At 36.2% G+C, this 25,776-nt stretch overlaps 1 protein-coding gene across 4 annotated transcripts in view; it reads left to right on the plus strand.

Annotated features, from left to right (window-relative positions):
* Window positions 1–25,169, plus strand: part of LOC107584536 (CUGBP Elav-like family member 4) — an 81,794-nt gene extending 56,625 nt beyond the window's left edge. The window contains exons 4-13 of one of the 4 annotated variants that reach the window (XM_016271183.1): window positions 13,085–13,133; window positions 17,603–17,731; window positions 18,125–18,204; window positions 18,341–18,481; window positions 18,674–18,812; window positions 19,713–19,865; window positions 20,764–20,874; window positions 22,836–22,898; window positions 23,045–23,125; window positions 24,980–25,169. In XM_016271183.1, the coding sequence (XP_016126669.1) occupies window positions 13,085–13,133; window positions 17,603–17,731; window positions 18,125–18,204; window positions 18,341–18,481; window positions 18,674–18,812; window positions 19,713–19,865; window positions 20,764–20,874; window positions 22,836–22,898; window positions 23,045–23,125; window positions 24,980–25,131 (1,098 nt within the window). In that variant the 3' untranslated portion in view covers window positions 25,132–25,169. The remainder of the gene's footprint in view (window positions 1–13,084; window positions 13,134–17,602; window positions 17,732–18,124; window positions 18,205–18,340; window positions 18,482–18,673; window positions 18,813–19,712; window positions 19,866–20,763; window positions 20,875–22,835; window positions 22,899–23,044; window positions 23,126–24,979) is intronic. The other 3 variants (XM_016271184.1, XM_016271185.1, XM_016271186.1) reach the window with 3 other exon arrangements.
* The last annotated feature ends 607 nt before the right edge of the window (window positions 25,170–25,776 follow it).

The raw sequence follows: 25,776 nt of genomic DNA on the forward strand, positions 1-25,776 counted from the left end.
TGTGTGTGTGTGTGTGTGTGTGTGTGTTTAGAGGAGCTGGTGGGAGCTTGACTGATTCAGCCAGATAAAGAGATAGCAAGTGCATTCATTGGAAAGCAATAGTCTAATAACGTACACGTGAGTTTATTGAGTTTATTGTTAAGGAGCGGATGGGGGCACATCTGCACAAGAGTCTATTCTAATGAGCACAGATGGAGTCTGCGATTCCAAAAGTGAGCATGTGACGTCAGTCGGCCGTCACACACACACACATATGCATGGCTGGTGTGATCTATGTTTCCAGTCAGCATTCGCTATCCAATCTGTCACTTTTAACTAGCTACTACAATATAATTAATTCTGCGATTTATACTACCGTTTAAAAGTTTGGGGTCGGAAAGATTTTTTTGAAGTCTCTTATGCTCAAAAAGGCTGTGTTTATTTGAACAGAAATACAGTGTATATTAAATAATATTGTCTATTTTATTTCAAATGTAATATTCTTGGGATGGCAAAGCAGAATTTTCAGCATCATTACTCCAGTCTTCAGTGTCAGATGATCCGTCAGAAATCATTCTAATATGCTGATTTGCTGAAACATTTCTAATTATTATCAATATTGAAAATGGTTATGCTGCTTAATAGCTTTAAGGAAACCGTGATACTTTTTCAAGTCTCTATGAGGAAAAGAAATTTCAGATAAACAGAATTTCAGACTTTTGTATCATTACAAATATCTCTACTGTCACTTTTGATCATTTTAATGCATCGTTGCTGAAAGAATTAATTTCTTAAAACAATTACTGACCCCACACATTTGAACAATTGTATTATGTTGCTTGCAAAAATAATCACATTTTGTTAGAGTACATGTATACTTTGTACTGTACACTGATTTGTGACTTGCATATTGTTTTGATTCTTTTTGACCGATTCATTAAAACGATGCTGCTCATTGGAGTCATGAATCAGACCACAGCTGTAATTCTGAAAGATTGTTGTTACGTGTAGCCAGTGAGAATGATAAAAAAGAAAGATGTATTTTCTGTTTGTCTTTCTATTATTTTGTGATGCTCAAACCTTCTCTCTCATCATAGTTAATTCAGCAAGCTCACAACTCAGCAAAAATATAACTGTAGTCTCATGGCAAAGGTTCACTCGCTTTCTTTGGCACAATATGACAGTTGCAATAATCTCTGATTCAAATCATCATCCCAATGAATGCTTTTGTCATTTTATGACTTGGCTTTTTCGTCCTTTTTTGAAGATTAAAAGCTTCAGTCTCCATTCATTTGAATGATATGGAAAAGTTAAAAGATAAAAAGTCCGAAAAAAAAGACGAATTTTCATGTTTTGGAGGGTAAACTATGCTTTTAATCAAGTTATTGGGTGTCTGATCGTCTGGTCATATTACTGAGTGCAAGACCCTTAAGGACAGATGATTGTGTGTTCTGGAGGTTATCTGTCAATGTGTGTGCTTTTTCATGCCTGGGCATGTCAGGATGTTGAAGGGGCATGTATTGTTGTTGTGTGTATGTGTTGGTGTGGGCGATCTTCTGTTCCAGCCTGTGTTTAACTCCATTTAAAGCGAGGCAGTTCTTTGCTGTAATGATTGCTTACGGCTGTAAGAGCGCTAAATAGTCCCAGAGGACTGGGTTTGCTGTGGCCTCTCTCTCGGAAAAAGGCTTATGCGTCACACGTGGTACAAAGAGAGAAGAGGTGGCTTCTGATATCCTGACACCTTCCTACCAAAAACTGTCGACATCATCGCATTTGCAGTAATTGTGCCACGATTCTTGCACTTTCTCATTCTTTTCGACACCTCTGTTTCTACCCGTTTGACTTCTTGACATTGTGAAGAGAGAATACAAGATCAGATGGATGCTTTCACCCCATCCCAACCTCTCACATCCCTTTACGGCAAGATTTAATCAGTCACATGATCAACTTTTGACCCATTTATGTCTAACGGTAGAAGTGAGCAAGTCCTTGGTGGTTGTGAGTGGTTAGAGTGGGACAAGTTAGTTTCACTTAACCAAGCAAACCAGTCACTAATTTCTTTATAAATTTTATTTTTGACCTTTTGCCTTATTCTTCAAAATGTATTTATTTAATTTTTTTTTTACATTATTGTGTTTTATTTTATTGACTCTTCCTACATTGGAAATTGTATTTATTATTATTTTTTATTTACTTGCACTTTAAATGGCCTCCACATTGCTAATTTTATTTTATTGTATTATTATTTATTTATTTATTTATTTTATTGATGCGTTACATGATGACTACTGCATTTTTTTTTTTTTCACATGACTCCGAATTTGCAAATGTAATTTTATTTTATTGATTCTGGACTCTTGCATTCCAAATTGTATTTATTTTATTATTATTATTGTTGTTGTTGTTGTATTTCTTTCTTTATTTCTTTTTACTTGGAGGAAAGGAAATGGACAGAGGATAATTGAATTCAGAAACTTTGACAACCAAATTCAAACTGTTGTGGCCTGCACAATGTGTCTGACCCAGTGAAACCAAATATTTTCCCACCAGTCTAACTGTGCGTTTGATTTCATGTTGAAGAATGTTGCAGAAAAGAGTCAAAAGAGCACTTAGAAAGAGAAAGGAAAGAGTGTATAAAGCAAGTCACCACAAGAGCCCTAGTAGTATGAAGCTCATAAATAATCTCTAGGCAATTGCACAAGTCCACTTAGAGCTTCACTTTTTTGTCTCGGTAGGGAGAGGAGAAAGGGGGAAATGTGAAGAGGAGGAGGAGGAGAGAGAGAGTCCCCAATTTGACAGCTTTTGGGCTTGTTTTTCATTTTTTATTCATTAGATAAGTAAAAGCAAATACAAGGAAGGCAAGGGGGTGTTGTGCGGTGATTTATGTTTACTTCTCTGAGAGAATGCAGGATTTATTTGCAACCAAGGCTTTATGCTCCACACACCGCAAAGCTTTGCATTACTGAGAGCGAGCGACAGAGAGAGGGAGGAGGTGTAATGTAATAAAGAGGGACATATTCTTTCTTTTCTCTACGCCTGTCTCTTTCCCGCGTGTTGTCAAATAAATGTTCTCTTTTTATCGTCACTATCATAATGACCGGAGGCAGTTTATTGCAGCTGTTTATTGCTTTCATATGTGTAATTATGCAGTGATGGGGGAGAGAGTGTGTGTTTGTGATATGTAATCTGCCTCTCTAATGGATTAGGCCCAACTTTAATGAGCTCATCACACACACACACACACTGATACACATGCTTGGAGAAACACTTGGATCAGAAGAGAGAGAGCAAGAGGTTAGGACTGGTACTAAAACAGGTTGAACATATATTTTGATAACTGACAGTTGCTAATCTATTTCTAATATGTCTATTATTCACATATTGGTCAATGAACAATCAAAATAGAATTGATTAACCATTTAATTTAGCATAATTAGAATTGAAAAATAAATAAGCTTAACTTAAATGCTTCCTGCTTTGTTGCTCATGATGAATGCCGTGCAAAAGTTGTGTTTGCTATTCTATTCTGATAGCATCAGTAATGCATTAGATTGAGGTCTGTAACATTGAAGTGTTTCGAAGTCAAGTTTTTAATTTATCATGTCACAGGATACAAATCAAATAGCCATTATTCACTTTCAGACAGTCTCATAGGCAAAGGTGAAAGATCTCTCGTTTCAAATCCAGTTTCAGCTTTATTCCCATTAGAGCATGTTTCTCCTCATGTTCCTGTTGCACTTTATAAATAGGCAAAAGAAAACTCTATTACTTTACTGAGGAGTATAACGGTAATGTAACACAAGAATAAGAAACTTCTAGAAAAGAAAAGAAAAATCCAAAATGAAATCACTTAAATACAGTACATTCATAAACGTAAAGACAATATGAAAATAAAATTCAATGCCATTACTAACTGTCTAGAATAATGTCCCTGGTTTTATTGTGCATGATCCATCAGTCCATGTTTAAAAAAAAAAAAAAAAAAGGTTTTTATAACCTTTTCTGCAATTGCAACCAAGGCCTCATGAGCTGGGGTAAGTAATATTAAAGGAACCATTTGCTCCCTCTCAGGCCATCCAAGATGTAGAGGAGTTTGTTTCTTCATCGGAACAGAAATGTAGCATTGCATCACTTGTTCACCAACGGATCCCCTGCAGTGAATGGGTGCCGTCAGAATGAGAGTCCAAACAGCTGATAAAAACATCACAATAATCCACAAGTGATCCACATGACTGCAGTCCATCAGTTAACATCTCGTGAAGCAAAAAGCTGCGTGTTTGTAATAAATTCATCATCAAGGTGTTTTTAATTTGAAATTGTTGCTTTCTGCTAAAATATGAGTCTTCTTTCCATAATATTGCCAGTGGAAAAGTCATCTTATCTGAATCAGGAGAGAAAAATGCAAAGATCAAACACCGTTTACAAGTGAAAATAATCCAAAACCGATCTAAACAAATATGTCACTGGATTTTGATGTGAGGGGACAACAGGAGATGGACTTTTTCACTGGAGGAATTATTATGGATTATGGACAGTATTTTGGCGAGAAGCTACGATTTAAAGTAAAAATGCTTTAATGATGGATTTGTTTCTTACAAAATGCAGCTTTTCACTTCGCAAGATGTTAACTGATGGACTGGAGTGGTGTGGATTATTGTAATGTTTTTATGAGCTGTTTGGACTCTCATTCTGACGGCACCCATTCACTTCAGAGGATCCATTGGTTAGCAAGTGATGTAATGCTAAATTTCCCCAAATCTGTTCTAATGAAGAAACAAACTCATCTATATCTCACTTGGCCTGAGGGTCAGTACATGTTAAGCACATTTTTAGGGTTTTTAGGTGAACTATTTCTCTATCCAGTTATGTCATATTTCATGATCCAAGCAAATCCTGATGCATAACATCCCACCCTACATTATATTCGGTGAAATGTTACTTTACAGAAATTAAATGGGTTGTGAATGCTGTTTTGTGTAATTTTTAATCCCATTCAAACTGAAAGGAAATAAAATTAATGCAGAGACTGACAAGAAATGCACTGATAAAACAGAGCTAAAAAGATTAGGGAAAGAAAACTTGAATATCAATATTTCATAGGCAGATGGCAGATTCATGTCTTTATGGGTACGATTAGCTGATGTCTTTCATTGCGTGACATTACATTTAAGTTCCTATTTGTCATTTTCACAATAAAGTGCACAAATCACATTGCTGCTTAATTAGCCAGGTGCTTCCGAATGCACCTGTTATGGCAGAGTTTCTGTGCAGATTGAAGTCACACCGGGTTGGGCCCTGAAAGAGCACTTTCTGTCCCCACCCTTCTGGTAAAGTTGTCTCATTTTCATTTGACACAATTTATAGACGTGCCTCCAAAGCCATGCGATATTTTACACTCCCGGATCATTAAATGAAACCCTTCGGAAGCTCTCGAGGTGCAAAGCACTGTTGCGGGAGGTGTAAAACGCGCAGGGTTTTTTTTTTTACGGGCGTCCCGAGCGCCGGGAGAGGAGGAGGATGGTGGCAGGGGTTTAAAGAGGCAGCCATCCGTGTCGTTTGGGAAGGTTACAAGGAGCCACGGGACTCCAGCACTTTAAAGACTTACCTCAGGACATGCTGCAGTGAGAGAGAGGGAAAGAAAATGAGTGTGGGTTATAGGCACTGTGGTGGTTTAATAATTCAGTGAAATCCAAATTTGAGCAGATGCCCCTAGTGCTCTGGGTAAAATAAGGCTATGCTGAATGGGGAGGAGAGCTTCCTGGAACCTTAAAATGCAGAAGCAGGAAGTAAGATTTAAAGAGTGCCAAGTGGAAATTGTGCTTGAGTGGAGGTCGCTGGGTTGCCGTGCATGTTCCCACCAGATTACTTTCCTCATTAAAGATGTGTGACTCACAATAATCGTTTAAATTGTGTGTTAAGGGGTGTTTAAAGCTGCACTTATGCACTATGTAAAGATGGTTTTGCTATATATGCACATAATGTTTAATATAAAAAATGAAATATTTCTGTGACAATTTCTGTATTTATATATATATATACACACACAAGCACGTTTTTTACAGGATATCATAACTTATATACTGTATATGTGTAACATAAAAATATGCCATATATATTTCTGTACAATAATTTATGTATATTTATTTTATATAATGTAATATGTAAATATATGTTAATGTATATGTGTATATATTACAGAATATCATCAGAACTTGATTTTAATATCATAAAATGTCTCAAAATCTCTCTCGAAACGTCTTTATCATATTCAAACGTCTGAAATTTCGTAAAACTTTTGGTTTATTTCACATTTACACTTATTCATTTAACAGGCATTTAATGCTTCTATCCTAAGCAACTTAAAGGGATAGTTTACCCCAAAAATTACGATTTTAGTCATTATAGTATTATTCCATAGTAGAGGTCTATACGGGTCCAAAAACTCATACCCGAACCCGAAGAGACCCGTAAATGTGCTACACTGAACCGACCCGGACCCGTCTTATTATTTTGAAAGTTGGACCCGGGCCCGTGCAGAACCGAGAAGTGTCAAAAATGTACTACCCGGAACCGACGCGGACCGTCAATTATTTGAAAGATAGACCCGAACCCGGCCGGGAAGACACAGACCCGACTGAACCCGATCGGCACATATTCCTCAGCAAATTGCTATTAACAAGTCGATAAACAAGTTGCAAAAATTAAACTTTTTGTCTTGCCTAATGTAAGAAGCCTTCTCCCTTGTACCTGACTGTGATGCACACAATCCTCCTTGCCAAGAAAGTTCCATCCGTGTTCCTCTCTTGCCAATTGAAATGCGTAATCCACTCATTATTCCACTTTCAAAAGTCCACTTGCTGTCAAGGGGACGGATGACAAATGCGACTTTGCAGTTTTGCATTTTTTGTATCTCGAGTCAACTTGCATAATAATTGAGACTGTTTGCCCATTTGTATTATAATAACGATTGCTCGTCCAGTGCCATGGCTGCTGACGTTAGCTTTACTTATTTGCTATCATCTCTGTGCTCTCTGAGCCGAATCTGAGCAAAAATTTTAGATATAACAACAATACGGTTCATTCATAATATTATATAAAAAATAATCAATAATAACTCACATCACTCATGAAGGTTTCCATTATCACCGTGCGTGTGCATTAACTCCGCCCACCCTGCGTCTGATGGCGTTGCTCCTGTTTTTTTTTTTTCCCACCTTATTTCAAATTACCGACTCACACTTTTCTCATATCTGAGCAAAAATTTTAGATATAACAACAATACGGTTCATTCATAATATTATATAAAAAATAATCAATAATAACTCACTTTACTCATGAAGGTATCCATTATCATCGTGCGTGTGCATTAACTCCGCCCACCCTGCGTCTGATGACGTCGCTCCTGTTTTGTTTTTTTCCCACCTTATTTCAAATTACCGACTCACACTTTTCTCATCCTAATTTTACAAGTTGAAAGTTACAACCATAGTATTTTCCCCCTGCTTTGGAAGTCATTAGCTACCAGAAACCGTTTGGTGACCCACATTCTTCAAAATATCTTCTTTTGTTAGAGAGCTCTGCTACTCTGCAGTCTACTCTCTGTTTGTTTGTCGGTCAGGCAAACACAAGACTGTAGATTTATAATTTATCTTTGTTTTTATTTAGTATTTGTTTGCTGGCTCTCGTGTCTTGAATGACTCTCAATGCAATCTGAGCCCGGCACAACAAAGGCAGGGTAGCTCATCTTTCAAGAATTACCTCCTCCTCCACAAACCCTGAAAGAGCACGCTCATCCCTTTGTGGGGAAATGAAAGGAAGATTATTGTTCCTACTGTGAGAATGAACTTTGAATTTTTTTCTGCCTTAGTTTGTAGAAAGTTTGCTCCCTGCTCTTGGTACGTGACTGCAATTCAAAGCCAGACTTTTTTCAAGCTCACTGTAACAGTATTTTACAGACAGCCCAGCCATTTGTATTTGAATATAAAGGCTGTGATATTCATCATACTTATTTTTCTCCACGAGAGCAGAGGAAAAAGTGATAGATTATTCATTACGTGCTTTCCATTTATCAAAACAAAGCAAGAAAGTGTCAGATGGGATATTTTACGTAACCAAAGTTGGTTTTGCTATTTTGACCTCACTTACCAGTTTCTTAGTGTAGGATCAGTTACCAGCTTCATCAACAATAGCCTTAAAGCAATAGTTCAACTAAAAAATGCCATTCTGTCATCATTTATTAATGTTGTTCCAAAGGCTCAATGCTAAGTGGTGCTAACCATAACATTACAGGTTCAAATCCAAAATATGCTTATACTTTAGTATTCTAGATCATACAGAGAGTGTCTGTTTTACTGTATACGCATTTGTGGATCGGAAGCAGCGATATTATGCAGAATTGGACATGCAGGTGGTGTGTAACAGCTCATCGTGGCTTTTTGGAGTGCTTTAGAATGGGCTAACAGGAGGAAAAAAGAACCCCGTGGTGGAAGACACTCCCTCAGTGCAGACGTGACACCCACACGTATGTTTCTGTGGCCGTTTAGCCCGGCTTGTGTGTGTCTTTGTGTGTGTGCCAGCATGCCAGAGAGTTACATCACCATAAGGCCATGCCATGCTGTGGCTCAGTGGCGGAGACACGGACGGCGTGGCCTGTACAGATGGAGACAGAAGGTTTCTGGTGAGGTGAGGGTGTGCCTGTGAGATACAGAGAGAGAAAAATGTGTTTGTGTGGTACTATATTTATAAAGCAGAGTAATTTTGTGGAATTATGGGTGATTTTGTGCATATGTGAGGGACTTGTTTTTGCCTGCGTTTGCGTGTTTGTGTGCAGGAGGCCTTTTCTGCCTTTGTGTAAAAGGTTTGCCCTCTCAGAATGTGATGTGGCACTCAGGGAGGCCAAAGATTGGTCTGCTCAATGCTGCCATCTAGAGGTGGCGGATGAAAGTCCTCTAAGGGCCTCTGAAATCACAGTTTGGAAGTAATGTGGATGCCTATGGTGCAGCACAATGACAAATGTCTCCAAATGCCACATTATGTTTCATTCAGCTCAGTTTTATGACATGCCATCACGTTCGGTTTTAACATGCGTACTGAGTGTGCACTAGATCTCATTCCACATGTACTTGTCAGATTCACCCTGGGAATGTGAGTGCATTTCATGCATGTCCTCCCGTCGGGATGCATAAAGGCTGTAAGTGTGTGTGTGTGAGAGAGAGAAGTGCTCTCTAAATATTAATCTAAATAGTTTTAGAAAGCTGGTTTTAATATAAATTCAATTATTTGGGGGTTCATGGGAATGTCTGTTTGGTAGTATTTTTATTTATTTTTTACATTTTTAAAAGAATTTCGATGACTCTCAGTATTTTAAATTGAATTAATTGAAACATATTTAAGCTTTTTTAATTTAAGAATTTCAGTGACTGTATCTGTATATAAAAATCATCTCGCGTTAATAATAATAATTTTAATCATATTTAATAAAAAATATAAATATTTTAATGTTTCATTCATTTTTAATTGCCATATTTAAGTTTTTATTTCTAAAAAAATGTTTATGACTATGGTTATTTAAAATCATCACATTAATGATAGTATTATAATATTTAATCAAATCTATGATTAATTATGATTAATTTTGAATTAACATATGTTTTATAGTTTTTATTTATACAAGATTTTAATGACTGTATGGGCATTTAAAATCATTTTTAATAAAATGTAAATAATATTTAAAAGAAAAAATTAATAATTTTAATAGAATAGTTCATTTTCAATTAACATTAAGGTTTTTTTTTTTACTACTTCCATATTTTAAATAATTTCAGTGCCCACAATGGCATGTAAAATCATCACATGAAATTGTTTTTTATAGAATAAATTCTTAATTACTTTGTAATTTAAGCTCACAAGGCACTTACGAGCAGATTTTTGTGAGTGTGCAAAAATCTCATTCAGCACATCCCTGTCAAAATCAACCTGGGAATGTGAGTGCATTTCATGCGTGTCCCGCTGTCGGGATGCATAAAGGCTGTGTGTGTGTGTGTGTGTGTGTGAGAGAGAGAGAGAGAGAAGTGCTAACCATAACATTACAGGTTCAAATCCAAAATATGCTTATACTTTAGTATTCTAGATCATACAGAGAGTGTCTGTTTTACTGTATACGCATTTGTGGATCGGAAGCAGCGATATTATGCAGAATTGGACATGCAGGTGGTGTGTAACAGCTCATCTTCTGGTTCGGGGAACACAATTAGCACACATAGCGGAGTCCATTTGTGCCATTGGGAGAGAAACATTCAAATGTATGTGAGTAGAGGCCTGCTGGAATACCGAGACAGAGTGTGTGTGTGTGTGGCTGTGACCTTGCTCTGCTCCCCGATCTATGTCCAGATCTACCTCTCTTTCTCCATCACTCTCTCTCTCTCTCTTTTCATTATTCCCCCCGCCCTCACTATCAGCAGCCATGGTAAAATAAATAATGCATCAAAACACATTAAAAACATTAGCTGGGCTTTACTGCCAATAAAAGAGGAGAATGCTGGGGATGGAGAAAAATAAGGAGTGAGTGATCAGGTCTGAAAAAGAAGTGAACTTTATGAAGTGAGAACCCAGATCTACCTCTCTTTCTCCATCACTCTCTCTCTCTCTCTTTTCATTATTCCCCCCGCCCTCACTATCAGCAGCCATGGTAAAATAAATAATGCATCAAAACACATTAAAAACATTAGCTGGGCTTTACTGCCAATAAAAGAGGAGAATGCTGGGGATGGAGAAAAATAAGGAGTGAGTGATCAGGTCTGAAAAAGAAGTGAACTTTATGAAGTGAGAACCCCGAGAGCTGTTGGTCTGGACCAGAGCCAGGACGCCACAGGTGCGCTGACCAGGTGCACTGTGGGTATTTTTCTGTCGCAAATGAGTCATTGAGACCAGTAAAATATGCAGTTGGAAGATGACTTTAATAAACATGATTGGCAGTTTATTGCCATTGCAGGGTATTTAATTAGTTTATCATCATTATTATGCATAAGCAAGGACGAGCACAGAAATGCACATGCAAACTTTTATACTCTCTTTCCAAGGTTTGTTATAACTCCATACTTTCTTTTTCTCATCCATTCTCCTTCATATCTTGTATTTATACAGAAGTTTAGGGTAAGTTTTTAAAAAAATACTTCTTTTCAGCAAGACCTCATTAAATTGATCAAAAGAGACAATAAAGACATAAATGATGTTACAAAAGATTTCTGTTAATTAAATGCTGTTCTTTTGAACTTTCTATTCAACAACGAATCCTAAAAAAATGCATCACTTTTTCCACAAAAATATCAAGCAGCACAGCACAGTTATTGATGATAATAAATGTTTCTAATATGCAAATCAGCATATTAGAATGGACTGGAGTACTGATGCTGAAAATTCAGCTTTGCCATCACAAGAATAAAAAACATTTTAAAATATATTCAAATAGAAAACTGTTCTTTTAAATGGTAATGATATTTCAAAATGTTACTGTTTTTACTGTATTTTTGATCAAATGAGCATAAGAGACTCCTTTCTAAAACGTTAAAAAACTTTTGAACAGTAGTGTAAGTTTTCAATAAAACATTATTTTATGAAGCATTAAACATTAAAACATATGTAGTAGTTTATTATTGCCATTGTATTACTGTAAACTGTTGTATCATATTTAGTTAAGTTAGTTTTCTGTTTATTGTTACCGAATGTTGGCATTTAATAATGTAGAAAAATTTCATTAAAAATGAGGGGGAAATACAATAAAGGAGTCAATACTGTTTGCGGTGAAGTTACTCTATTGTAAGATTTTATTGAAAAACATTAACTGCATTTTTATGTCACTTTTTCTGTTGAATAATGAAAACAGCTTACTGAAAAAATAATAATAATAACAAAAACAGCATGGTATTTTCATGATTTTCATCAAATATAAAACACTGCATTCCTTATTTAAACATGAAATGAGTAAATATTAACAAAAAAATAATTAAAGGTTGCAAAGACATTAAGTACTTAAACTACAAATACAATAATTATCTGTGGTCACATGGCAAGGCAGAAGATATCTTTTTTATTAAACCAAATAAAATTGCAATGTCATAAGAAGAGATATATTTCTGGAGCCAGGGAACATTTGACTTGATTTGATAAATTTGACTTGTACTGTACACTGCTATTATGCTTCCCCTATTTTTGGCTTATATCAGCCGAAGAGACTTTTTCCTGTTTCTGTGGTGCAGACAGTGAGAGGGGGTGTAGAAGTAAAGTAGAAAAACATACCTGCTACGTCACAACTCATTTTTGCGAGTAAACTGCTGCAGATGAGCGATAGAGGAAAATCAAAATTCATGTAGAGAAGTATTGTTGTTGAAATCAATTGTAATATTAATCTAATTTAAATATATGAATCATTAATTATTACAAAACTATTTTAATATAAATTCAAATTTTTTTTTTTTTTGACTGGGCATGTGAAATAATATGAAAAATATTTAAGCTTAAATTCATTCAATTTCATTAATTACGATGACTGGGCATGTAAAAATCATCACATAAAATAATATTTTATAAGCTGATCATTGAATTTGAATAATTCTGTTTGATGACTGCACATGTAAAATAATCATTATGATTCTTCTTTATTTTATTTTTTTTTTAAGAATTTTGATGACTGTATGGGCTTGTAAAAATTACAGGAAATAATAGATTTTTCGTAAATATTTAAGTTTATGATTCATTTTGAATTACGTACAGTAAGCTTAATCTTTTTTCATTTTTAAAGAATTTCAATCTATCACATGAAATAATGCTTTGAAAAGAATAATTTCATAATTTTGAATGAACATATTTAAGCTCACAAAATACTTACAAGCAGCTTTTTTTGTGGGCATTTCATCAAACGTATGGACACAAATGGTACTGGAATGGCTCATATACAACCGTATTGATACTAACTGCAATTGTGAACACTTCACTTGAATAGTTTTTGTTCTCGGCTACAAATCTAATGTCTTTTCTTGCCTTTTTCCTCCTCTTTTCTGTCTGTCCTGTCTTTTCCCCTCCCTCGTTCTTCTCTCTCTCTGTTGCACAGATGAACAGGCCAATCCAGGTGAAGCCAGCTGACAGTGAGAGCAGGGGAGGTAGATTTCCACTTCTCTTTTTTCTTCTTCCCTTCCTATTTCTCCCCCCACCTTCCTGTCACTCTAAATCAGTGTCACCATTACCGGTAGATGTCCCCTTCTTAAGTGTCATATATAATGACGCACCTCGATGAGACCCGACAGTCATACAGGGCCCCAGAGGATCTTGGGCCGGCCCTCACACGCCTTACATAAGTGACGGTCACTCTGATTATTACCCTCTGCTGAGGTGCTAGGAGAGCTACGATTTTTCAGTTTTAGTGTTTTTGTATGGACATATACTGTTGTATGGAAGAGTAAAAATTTAGTTTTATGGTAAATTTAAGACTAAAAGTGTAAACTGGAAAACAGATGTTTTATTATGTTTAGTGTTAGTATTGTATTTATGGCTTCTCAAGACGTAAATTAAGTCACTTCCTTTTCATTATGTAATTTAAAATGAATTATTTCAAGTGGTGTGATGAGAAGAATTACCATTGTTAAACTGAATTTTAATAAGATATGAATTTTCAATTATTAGAAATCTCTTTTAAATATTTATTTGGTTATTTGTTTATTTTGATTATCTATGGAAGCTTATTTCTGCCATGGTATTTCTCTCACAGTTCAGATTTTTTTCCCTCACAATTCTAAATTTACAACTTGTGATTCTGACATTTGTTTCTCAGAATTCTGAGTTTTGCATGACGCAATTCTGTTTTTATTTCCTCCACAGAATAACAAAAAGGTAATTGTGACGTTTTATCTCATAATTGAGAATTCTTACTTTTTTCTTGCAATAGCGAGTTTATATCTCGCAATTCTGGCTTTATATGTCTCTCTATTTTTTTCTCAAAATTGTGAGAAAAAAAGAGAATTATGAGATATAACCTTTGTGAGAGAAGTGTCAGAGTTGTGATATTAATTTTTTATCCTGTGGCAGAAACATACTAATTTATTTATTATGATTATGGGTATATATTAAAAAAAATCATCACATGGAATCATATTTTAAATAGAATAGATTTATTTATTTATTTAATTTTTTTATTTTTTTCTTAATATCAGTTTAGTGGTTCTAGATAGCATAGAAAACAGAAAAAAATGAAGCCCATGCTTTGAAGCACCAGAACATTGTTGTTTATGGAAAACATAAAAATGAACATTAAAAGGTTCTCCTATGATTTCCTAAGAACTTTAATAAGGTCCCTTGTTGACATCATAAGAACTTAAGAAGGTTCACCTATGACTTAATAAAAACTTAAACATGTTCTCATGTGGCATCTTAGTAAGTTCTCTTATGAAGAAACTCTTTCGCCTTTGACATCATAAGAACATAAAAATTATATCATATTAAGTTTGTGGGTTTGTGTTCATGGGAGTGAAACTGAGTTTCCATGACTTTGCATGTGTGTCTGTGTGTCACTTACAGACAAAGTGGAAGTAGTTTGGTGAGAGAGAGCTCGTCTTTCCCCCCCTTTTTGGGTCAGATTTTTCAGATAACCAAGATTGATGGACCCACAGAGAGAGCGAGTCAGACATGGAGGCACCTCTCTCTCCTTCACAGCATCTCCCTTCATTTCATGCCATACGTTCGGTCCTTCCTCTAATTGAGAGTGTCTTCCTTTACTCACACTTGACAGATCAATTGTCTTTGTTGTGATGGACAGCTGAATTTATCCCCCTGTTAGCCCTGTAAAAACGCAATATATGTCCCTGCAAAGCCCTCTGATTCCACTGGCAAAACTGATGTGCCGTCCCCGACCGATCCATTCACTAGTCATTTAAAGTGAAACGCCGGGATGGCGAGAGAGATCTAAAGGTCAAAGTGGGAAAGACAAGGAAAGGAAGTGAGAGGCACAAAGACAGAAAGAGACTTAAAGGAGAGTTAGAAAGAAGACAAGGAGCTGGGGGCTGGTCATGAGAGACAAATAAGGATGGATATCAGAGGGAATGAGAGGAAACAGTTGGAGACATGGGTTAGAGACAACTAAACGAAAGACTTGTTCTAAACAAAATAGCTTTTTCTGTCCCACCATTATCAGAAAATGTGCACAATGTGATTTACACGTAGAACAACATTCCCGTTGACCAATCAGAGGCATTAAACCAAACCCTGAAAAAATCCTCAAGCCATGAAATCAGCGGACAGCAGCTGGTTGATTGGAATGCTGTTCCTGGAACAATGGCAACAATGTCATTTTTAAGTTTTAAAATATATATGAAGGTGATTTACATATAAATTATTGAGACATTTTGGGAATCAGACTGCTGGATTTATTTATGGTCCAAGGGGAAGAAGGGCTGAATGTGTTTTTATTTATTTATCTTTATTTTATTTATTTAATCGTTAATTTTATTTAGATTTACCTTAAATCAAATTCATTTTGTAGTTCATGTCTTCATATTCACTCCCTTTCATTTGACATTTCTAATTCTAAAATGTATTTTTTTACTGTCGTCGTATTTTTATTTTATCCAAAAATGTATAAAATAGAATTTTATAAAATGTATAAAAATTGTTTATTTTACCTTTGATTACGTAGATTTACCTTAAAGCAGATACAGATTTGAGATCATTTGTCTTCACAATCACCCTCTCTCATTTGACATTTCTAATTCTAAAATGTGTTTTTTTTTATTGTCGTCGTATTTTTATTTTATCCAAAAATGTATAAAATAGAATTTTATAAAATGTATAAAAATTGTTTATTTTACCTTTGATTACGTAGATTTACCTTAAAGCAGATACAGATTTGAGATCATTTGTCTTCACAATCACTCTCTCTCATTTGACATTTCTATTTTTAAAAAATGTAAATTATTTTTAAAAAGTATTATTGTTGTATTTGTATTTTATTTCTAACATTTTAATTTATAAAATTTGACATTTGTAAACATTTGTCACCCACTCTCATTTTGACATTTCTATTTGTAAATTTATTGTTGTATTGTTATATACATCTATCTATCTTTCTATCTATCTCTACATCTATCTATACATTCACATTTTTAATTTATTGTAATTTTACAAAATTTAAATTGATAAAATATATTGTTTATTTATTTTACCTTTATAGAGTTGATTTACCTTAAATCACATACAGCTTGTAAATCATTTGTCTTCACATTCACTCTAAGTATTGTTATATTTTTTATTTTATTTATAAAATGTGCAAAATTTACATTTATAAAATGTATAACCTACCTTAAATCAAAGGCAGCTTGTAGATTGTTTGTAACACTCACTCTTTCATTTGACATGGTGTTTGATTTTAAGCTATCTTCAGTGGCATTACTGTTACCTGTGTCTTGTGTGCGTCTTATTCCACATATGCGCACCTCACTTGTAAACATTCCCCACAGAGAGAGGCCGGACTAGAGATTAGTCTTGTTGACTGGGCAAGGACACCCTGTCAGAGCATGTTAGTGAGCGGCAGGCCTGGATAAACACAGGAACACACATACTCATACACAGTAGCGCTCATTAATATCTCTGCTGCATCATCCATCATACACACAAACACACACACATTACACATACACTTTTATTAAGTTTACCTATACAAACCCACCAGCATGATCAAACAGAACGTTCAGTTAAAGCACATTTTTTCTATAACCATTTACACACAATTGTTTTAAGCAAGTCTGTAATTATAATTATATTATATTTATAGTCTTTATTAAAAAACAATAGAAGTCTAGGGTAGGCCACCATTTAGATAGAAAGATAAATATGTGTGTGCATGTTTACACACTGTCATATTCAGTCCAATTCCCTCGGCGCCCTATAAATATGTGCCTTGTTTTTTAACTCTGTGCCTTGTCTTGAGTTTAAAACATGCAGCATTGACGCTGCAATTACAGCCTAATAAAACCCTGAAACAATACCGCTTTTGTTCCCCTCACGCTGATGTGTAATTCAATAATGTCGACATAATCCGATAAAGAAAAGCACAAACAATAAACAAGGACTCCTGAGGTGGCAGAATCGACTAGGCGAAAGGTTCTCCACAGATATCTCGCTCATGAACTCATTTCATTATACAGTAGCACCAACAGGCTTTTTTTTTAGTGCTTTGCTGGATTTAGCCACAGAAAATTGTATATTCGGTGGATAAAAAGCATGCATTGTGGGATTGTTCCAATGTGTTTGAAGAGCTTCTATTTATTTTTGGACTTTTCAGAAGTTTGTCTGTGCTGTTGCACTTTAGTAATGGTGACTTTTAATTGCTTTTTGATGACATTTTACAGTACTCACCTCATGCTTGTTTATTTTGAATATTATTATAAGATTCAGTCGTCTTTAATAATAAATGCTCAAATTTTTGCAAACACTGAGGAAAATGCAAACAGCGTATACAGTAAAATATAGTACAAATAGAAAAAAGAGGCGGTGTGCATATATTGAATTGAGCACAAGACATCAGACAGATGTTGTTTTTCCCCCTGTGTAGTCTGTAACAACTTCTCTGTGTTTGTTTCAGAAGACAGAAAACTCTTCGTTGGCATGCTGAATAAGCAACAATGTGAGGACGACGTGCGGCACCTTTTTGAGTCCTTCGGGAGCATTGAGGAGTGCACCATCCTCAGAGGTCCTGATGGAAACAGCAAAGGTTATTGGCTTCAGTCTGATTTTTTACAATCACTGAAGTGTACTTTTCAAGTCTGTATGTTAATATTCATTATTATATTATATTATATTATATTTCATGAAGAATATATATGTTTTTAAACCTTAAAGGTGCACTCTTACACTCATATAATGAAATATACATATGTGAAAAATATATATATATAAATATATAATAAAATAATATAAAAACTGCTTATTATAAAAATAATTTGTGGAGCAATATGGCTTCTTGACCCAGTTAGAGGGTCATCTCTCTCAACATTTTCTTTCTTTCACTTTGCTGATACTTGCTAAAATAAGATATGGAAGCCTAGAATTGTGTCTGTAAATGTCCAAGAGGATGTTTTTGACTGTTTTTTTTTCATCTCTTTAGGTTGTGCGTTTGTGAAGTATTCCACTCATGCAGAAGCTCAGGCCGCTATCAGTGCTTTACACGGCAGCCAAACCATGCCTGTGAGTGCCAGCACATGTGATCATGCACTTTTGTATCATTAGCATGTGTTAAGGCACAAAGAGTCCTCATTTTGTTTGTGTGTGTGTGTGTGTGTGTGTGTGTGTGTGTGTATGCGTGTATGTGTGTGTGTTTCAGGGCGCTTCTTCCAGCCTGGTGGTGAAGTTTGCAGACACAGATAAGGAACGGACCGTTCGACGCATGCAGCAGATGGCCGGTCAGATGGGCATCTTCAATCCAATGGCCCTGCAGTTTGGAGCGTACGGCGCCTATGCACAGGCAAGAGCTCTCTCTCTCATTACACACTATTCCCAACAAAACTGCAGCGTCTCAGTGGAAAAATCTGTCGACTCTAAAGTCTTGATTATACACAGTGCTCCATGCATTATGTGATTGTTATCTTAGTGTGGTAATATATATATATATATATTTACAGTGGTGTGTGTGTGTGTGTGTGATTTTGTCCGTCAGGTTCAACAGCAGGCAGCACTGATGGCATCAGTGGGTCAGGGAGGATATCTCAGCCCTATGGCGGCTTTTGCAGCCGCACAGATGCAACACATGGCCACCATCAACGGCCTCCCAGGGGCTCCCATGACCCCAACATCAGGTGAGGAAACACACACAAGCATGCAGACATTCCCAGACTGTATGGGGTTCAGCTTTAAAGACTTTTAATTATTCATGGCTATCATTTTTGCTTCCTCCCCCCCTTAAGTCATAGGAAATAGTTTGAAAGTGTTTTTTTGTTTGTTTTTTTCGTTTGCATCTATGGAAAAAGCCATAGATGGTTTATAAGAGCATGTGGGTATGGATGTTATGTATCTTGTGTACTTACATTATCCCAAATGTTTCGAAGAATGTTTAAATGTTAAAATTTCTAGAAAACATGGAAACATGGAAAACGCTTTAATATGTTATGCGTTTTATTAGACAGGTGACGACCGCACAGAGTAGCATTATAACAGAACTTTCAAACGTATCTAGTATGATAAAACAGTGCTGCTTTTTTTCCCCACATACGCACACGACCGGAAGGAGCGGAAGCAGTCGACTGTGGCATAATAAAAGCTCAGCTGCTTTCGAGCCGAGCCGTGTGTCGCGCTCGTTCAGCGGCTTCGTTTCACTTCGACGGCTTTCAGTCTCACCCTGCTTCATTCTACTACCTTAATAAATCATTAGCTCATCCATGAACATGATTTCTGCCCGAGTCCCATGGGATTGCTTCGGCTGTGGGGATGAAAACCACAACTCCCATGATTCCACACTCAGTCATGGCGTCATCAAACTATGCCTTTGCTTCTTTGTTTATTTTGAATATGCGTCCTCTAGCAGCGAAAATTACATATTGTGCCTTTAAGTAAACAATTTAAACTCATTTATTATATGAATAATAATACATAATTTAAACTTTAGAAATAGTCATTAGTAATAAAATGAAGAAATATTATTTGGTAGCACTTTACAATACGTTTAAAATATGCTCTCTTCTCCTTGGCCCCGCCCCCAGGTGGAAGCACGCCCCCTGGCATCACAGCTCCCACGGTGACCAGCATTCCATCTCCAATTAGTGTCAACGGTTTCACAGGGCTGCCTCCTCCTCAGGCCAACGGCCAGGCCCCAGCGGAGGCCATGTTTACCAATGGGATCCATCCTTACCCAGGTACTACATGCTCTCATCCACAGATATACAGCAGAAATATAGCAGATTTTAACTTTAAATTATATTTAAAAACTCTATAGACAAACTTTATGGTTACACTTTGCAACAGTAATATACAGGACTAATAATACAATTTTTATGTCGTCATCCTATTTTGAAAATTAATGTCAGTGAATTACAGTATTTCTTGCAGTGTAATCAAATTTTATGTTTGTACATTGTGCACTGTTTACTTATGTGTTTAGGAATATAAGTGTTCTTCCTTTTGATGAGTCTGCAGTCTTTTAGTAAACACGGAAGCATGTCATTAAATATGTTTCTGGAAGTTTCTACGGTTACACTTTACTTGAAGGGGTGTGCATAAGACTGACATGACACCTTCATAATCATGACATTACACATGTCATGAATATAAAGGGTTTTTATGCATGTTTATGACAACTGTCATTAAGTGTCATTCGCTCAGTTCTGTAATTTTTAATGCAAAGATGACATTGTCTTTGTTATGGGCTATGGTTAGGGGTAAGGGTAGGGGTAGGGTTAGGTTAGGGTTAGGTCAAATAATGTCATATTTGCATTAAAAATTACATAACTGAGCAAATGACACTTAATGGGAGTTGTCATAAACATGCATAAAACCTCCTTCATATTCATGACATGTGTCATGTCATGATTATGAAGGTGTCATGTCAGTCTTATGCACACCCCTTCAAGTAAAGTGTTACCGTTTCTACTTTAACTGCATTTGGAAATGCCCAGTGGTCGGCTGGAAGCTGTCACAGTGCGAGTCTGTGTGTGTTGTGGATTGGTATTCATGTTCAGTGCCACAAAAAAAAAGCAAATGCTGTTCAGTGCCACAAAAAAAAAAGCAAATGCCCGTCTCCTGGCTGTATCCCAGTTTTGCAGGAAGTGGTGTTTAGGGAAGACTCGGAGAAGGGCGGCCTGGGCGTGGCACAGAGAAGTTGTTTTGGGGTTCAGGGAAGCTGCTTCCTGTCGTCTCTCTCAGAAGGTATAGAACTCCCTCAGACGTTAGTGTCGTGCAGTGTTGTTTTACTGTGTGTGTCTGGTGAGTGTGTGTGTGTATACGCTATACGGTAGACAGAGGGAGTGAAAGACATGTGAGTAGTTTCTTTATGTTTGTTTGTTTGGTGTCGTCAGCTTTGTAGAGTGTTGTTGTTGTTGTAGTGTGGCTATAGTTATATGTGCATGCATTGTATTTGGCAGACGCTTTCATTTAAAGCTCAAGGGCAAGAGGTGATGCTCACACCTTCCGGAGTTCAATCCTACAGGCTTTTGGTTAGCAGCCCTGCACTTTACAGTATCCATTAGGATACACAACAACCATCGAGTCAAGTCACGTTTATACAATTCAGATTGTGTCAAAGCTTCACAGTAATAAAAAGGAAAAAAGGTGCTGTCATTGCAGAATTGATCAATTATGAAACAAAGACAATTTCTGCTATAAGCAGCTCTACAGAAGACAATAGTGTTCAACTCAAGTCAGTTCAGTATTGATTCAGTTCAGTTCAATAACAGTGTCAGTTTTGCAAAGTCAAAATGTAATACATTTAAAAGCAGGTCTACAGTAGGCGACGTTGCCATTATTCAGCTCAGTTTAAATTGTCTTCTCATCCAACAAATAATGAAACTTTAATCTGATTATATGTAATATATATGCTCTAAATTGCTACATTAGATTTTTTTCACAGAATTTTGGAGAAAATTAAAAATACAATAAAATTGGAGAGAATTAAAAATACAATAAAAGTCTTGCTTACATTTGAAATGTAAAAAGAATTAATGCATGTTTTGTGTACTGTTTTTCACTAAATGAAGCATGACATTTAAAACGTTTTTATTTATATTCACTAATATATGACAATATGTATAATTATGTTTATTATTTATTTACCTACATATATTTCTGGTGAAATGATTTTAAAAAATCTCTTTCCTGCAAAAGCATTGGACCAACAACTCTCATTGAACTAACAATTTACCCAAAAAATTACATTTTATAATTTACTGAACCTCATATCAATATGCTAAATAGTATAATAACATCTATAGAACATATTAGAAATTATTTTATCATTTTAACTATATTATCTTAAATTAGTGTACAAAAAGATCTGCCTAACAAGACAAACACTGCAACATTACATTAATATTAATAAGTTTTCTGATGTCATTTTCACGATCAATACATTTGATAACTAAAATGATGGCACTAATTACATTTATATAAAAAGTCCACAGTGTAATACGAGGTATATGAAAGTTGCATTGCTCTTCGTTCCCCTGGTAAGCAGTCTAATATAGCATTGCCATGGATGACAACAAATATTAGGAAATATCTGACATATGAATGCCGTGATTGACTAAGTATTGCAGAAAGCCAGTGTAATTTTCAGTGTAATTCACTGAAAATCTAGGTCATCTTAATTTTTTTATGAGCATACAGGTTTGGAATAACATGAGGGTGAGTAAATGATGACAGGATGTTCATATTTGGCTGAATTCTCCCAGCTTTTAAGTGAAATGTTACTCGATAGGCCACAAACACCCAATCCTGAGTGTGGATGCTGCAGTGTTTACCGTGTCAGTGTTTTAATAGCGTTAAGTTACCAGGCTGCGAGTATGTGTATCGGTGTTTAGAACAGAGCGTCGCAGGGCTGGACCTGAATTGCCTTTATTACTGTGAAAGCTCTCAGCTGATTGATGTGCCGTGTAGTGCCGTAGATCTATATTGTTCTCCGTACACTCTCCGGCTGTCTTTCCAACTCTCGGGCAGCGGGAAGCTTGGCAGGGCCCTGTGCGAGCGCCACGGCTTAATTGTTTGGGGTGAACGGTGAAGGGGAGGGAAGTGAGGTAAGCTCATTCCCGGCGCACAGCTCTGCCCGAACACACTCAAACGCACTCAGTGACCCCAACTGTGTCTGTAATGCTCTCATCTCTCTCTTTCCTCAGCTCAGAGTCCCACTGCAGCAGACCCCCTACAGCAGGCCTACGCTGGAGTCCAACAATATGCAGGTCTGTCACTCAAAAGGAGGCTGTTTGTGATTTTCCTGCTTCCGAGTTAATAAAAAGTGCATGCGCTGTCTACGTGTGCTGGAATAAGAGGTGGGGAATGTGTGTGTGTTATCTGACACATTGGCGCGTGTGTGTGTGTGTCTCAGCAGCCTTCCCCGCTGCATATGGACAGATCAGCCAGGCCTTTCCCCAGCCGCCTCCCATCATCCCTCAGCAACAGAGAGAAGGTGAGTCTGTCGCCTCCAGATATGTCACCTGTAAGAGTGAAGGATTCAACGTGGTCACTCTGTGACATTTTCTGTAATTGTCTTTTCATTGATGTCCTATTAATATGAGATTTTATACATCGATTGTGCTGTATGCAGCTCAAAAGTTAATGATCAGTAAGATTCTGAAAGGACGCATTAAATTAATCAAAAGTGACAGTAAAGACATTTATAATGTTACAAAAGATTTCTGTTTCTGTTCTTTTGAACTGTTCAAAGTAAAATACATACAAATCAAATCAACAAACCCTAACAAGACGAGTTAAAATGATTGTCTCTGGTGAATGATGGCCTGTCAGAGATCAACAGACGTTAAGGAAATAACCTAGAATGATCCTTTAAGTTAGATTTGGTGCTCTTGGCTGACTGTGTGAAACATTAAACACAAGATTGTGGTTTCGTCTCCCTCCAGTGGCTGCTATTATAAACTATACAGAAATATTACCAATAAACCATCATACAGAGTCACTATCTGTACTCTTACTTTACCAAAAAGGAAGACGACTGCTATGCAGATGACAGGAACCCATGTGCACAATTTGTCAATTGAGGAGTAAAGAGAGTTTCATGTCTGTGGTTCTCATGAGCTGTTATGCATTATAGAATGTTATAATGTTTGTTAATTAAAGTTATTAGAAACCGATGTGCATGAGTTCTTTTTGGGACAATGGACAAAACCAGCTTAACTTTATTCACCATATATTTGTTGATTGTTATGGATTCTAAAACAAGGAATTATGCATATAAAAATAAATAAATAAAAATTAGTGCTGTCAAATGATTAATCACGATTAATCGCATCCAAAATAAGTTTTTGTTTATATATGTTTGTACTGTGTATATTTATTATGCATTTATAAATACACAAATATACATGTATTTATTTTAAAAATATTTACATGTGTATATATATTTATTTTCATATATAATTCATATTATATATAAATATTTTATATATAAACAAAACATATTTTTCTTAAATATATACATGCATGTGTGTGTATTTATATAAACATAATAAATATACACAGTACATACGCATATATTATGTAAACAAAAACTTTTATTTTGGATGCGATTTAATCGTTTGACAGCACTAATAAAAATATAATGTACTACAAACTTTATACAAAATAAATACAACACCAATGATGTTTTATTAGCATTGCTAGTTTTTCAATCATGTATCTTTGCACAGCCAGTATATGCTGCAGTCATTCCCTTTGGATTGTGGTCTGTGGTGTATGATGGGCCTTAGATTTGTCCCAAGAAATTAAAAACAAACTTTGCAATCAGAGTAAGTGCCGTGATTCGATGAAAAAGCTCAAGGTCATCAGAGGAGATCATAATGACGATGATCCGTGAACTAATAATTTCGATCAAGCAGTTTGTCCTTTCTCCATATACAAATGTTACGAATTGTAAATGAGTTTCGCCTATACAGTGCTTTTCTGTCATTTTACACTCAGTTTGAAGGAAGAGCTAATCTAAAGCAACTCTTTTCAGGAGTGCCTGAAGAACCTGGAGGTGTCACCACCGAGTATTTGTTTGTACGGTTATTTCATCTATACAACTTAAGAAGAGAATTGCTATTTCAGATGCCAGGGCAACTGCTCAATAAAGAGAAACTGTTTCTATAGCTTCTACTTTGGCAAGCTGAGTCTAATTTCACCATTTGTCTCTTTGTTTGAACCCGCATCTCTCTTTATTCCTCTCATTTGCACCTATTCTTTCTGTGCTACCTGTCTAACCGCCTCTCTAATCCTTTGTATCCCACAATCCTCCTTGTCTTTCTCTCTCTTTCTCTGTCTCCAGGGCCGGAGGGCTGTAACCTGTTTATTTATCACCTCCCTCAGGAGTTTGGGGACGGCGAGCTGATGCAGATGTTCCTGCCTTTCGGTAATGTCATCTCCTCCAAAGTGTTTGTGGATCGGGCGACAAACCAAAGTAAATGCTTTGGTGGGTAAAAATGATAAGACACCTGTGAAGATTATTCTCATTCCTACTCACACTATTAACATTTTTACCTCATTTCTCTACCACAGCGAAGCTTTCGTTTGAAGCCGGGTGCGCACTGTGTGGTTTTTGCTACGATCCGTTCGTCGGGCTAAATGGAGTTTTAGATCACTTGGTATAACATGTTTATCAATAAGCAACTTTTACAATGAATCGTAGCTTCTTAAGTTTTCCAGTGTCTGAAATTTTAACGGAAGCAATGGATTTGAGCTTGTGCCAATTAAATATCTTCATTGTAACCAGACTATCAAAATTATTAAAAGTGGCAAATCCATTTGTGCAGTTTGGGGTTTTTCATTTTGGATTTATGTTATTACTTCGGATTCGTGTGAAAATGCCAAAGTCAGAACAAACCCTGGTGACATGGTCAAAGTCGTAGATAATATGCATATTTTACACCTAAAATGTTGTTTCATCATCCAGTCTGAGAAGCAACAGGACAGGGAAAAAAAATCACACAGTGTTCACCTGGCTTGAGACAGGAAAAAAGAATGAATGGAAATTTAAAGGGAAAAAAGAAGAGGATGTAGTGTAGCATCTTTATGTCCTTAATCAGCGCGGGACATGAGGCTGTAGGGGGAAACCGCAGAAGCGTG

The sequence above is a fragment of the Sinocyclocheilus grahami genome, unplaced genomic scaffold (assembly GCF_001515645.1).
Source record: "Sinocyclocheilus grahami isolate Dianchi unplaced genomic scaffold, SAMN03320097.WGS_v1.1 scaffold61.1, whole genome shotgun sequence".
NCBI classification, from domain to species: Eukaryota; Metazoa; Chordata; class Actinopteri; order Cypriniformes; family Cyprinidae; genus Sinocyclocheilus; species Sinocyclocheilus grahami.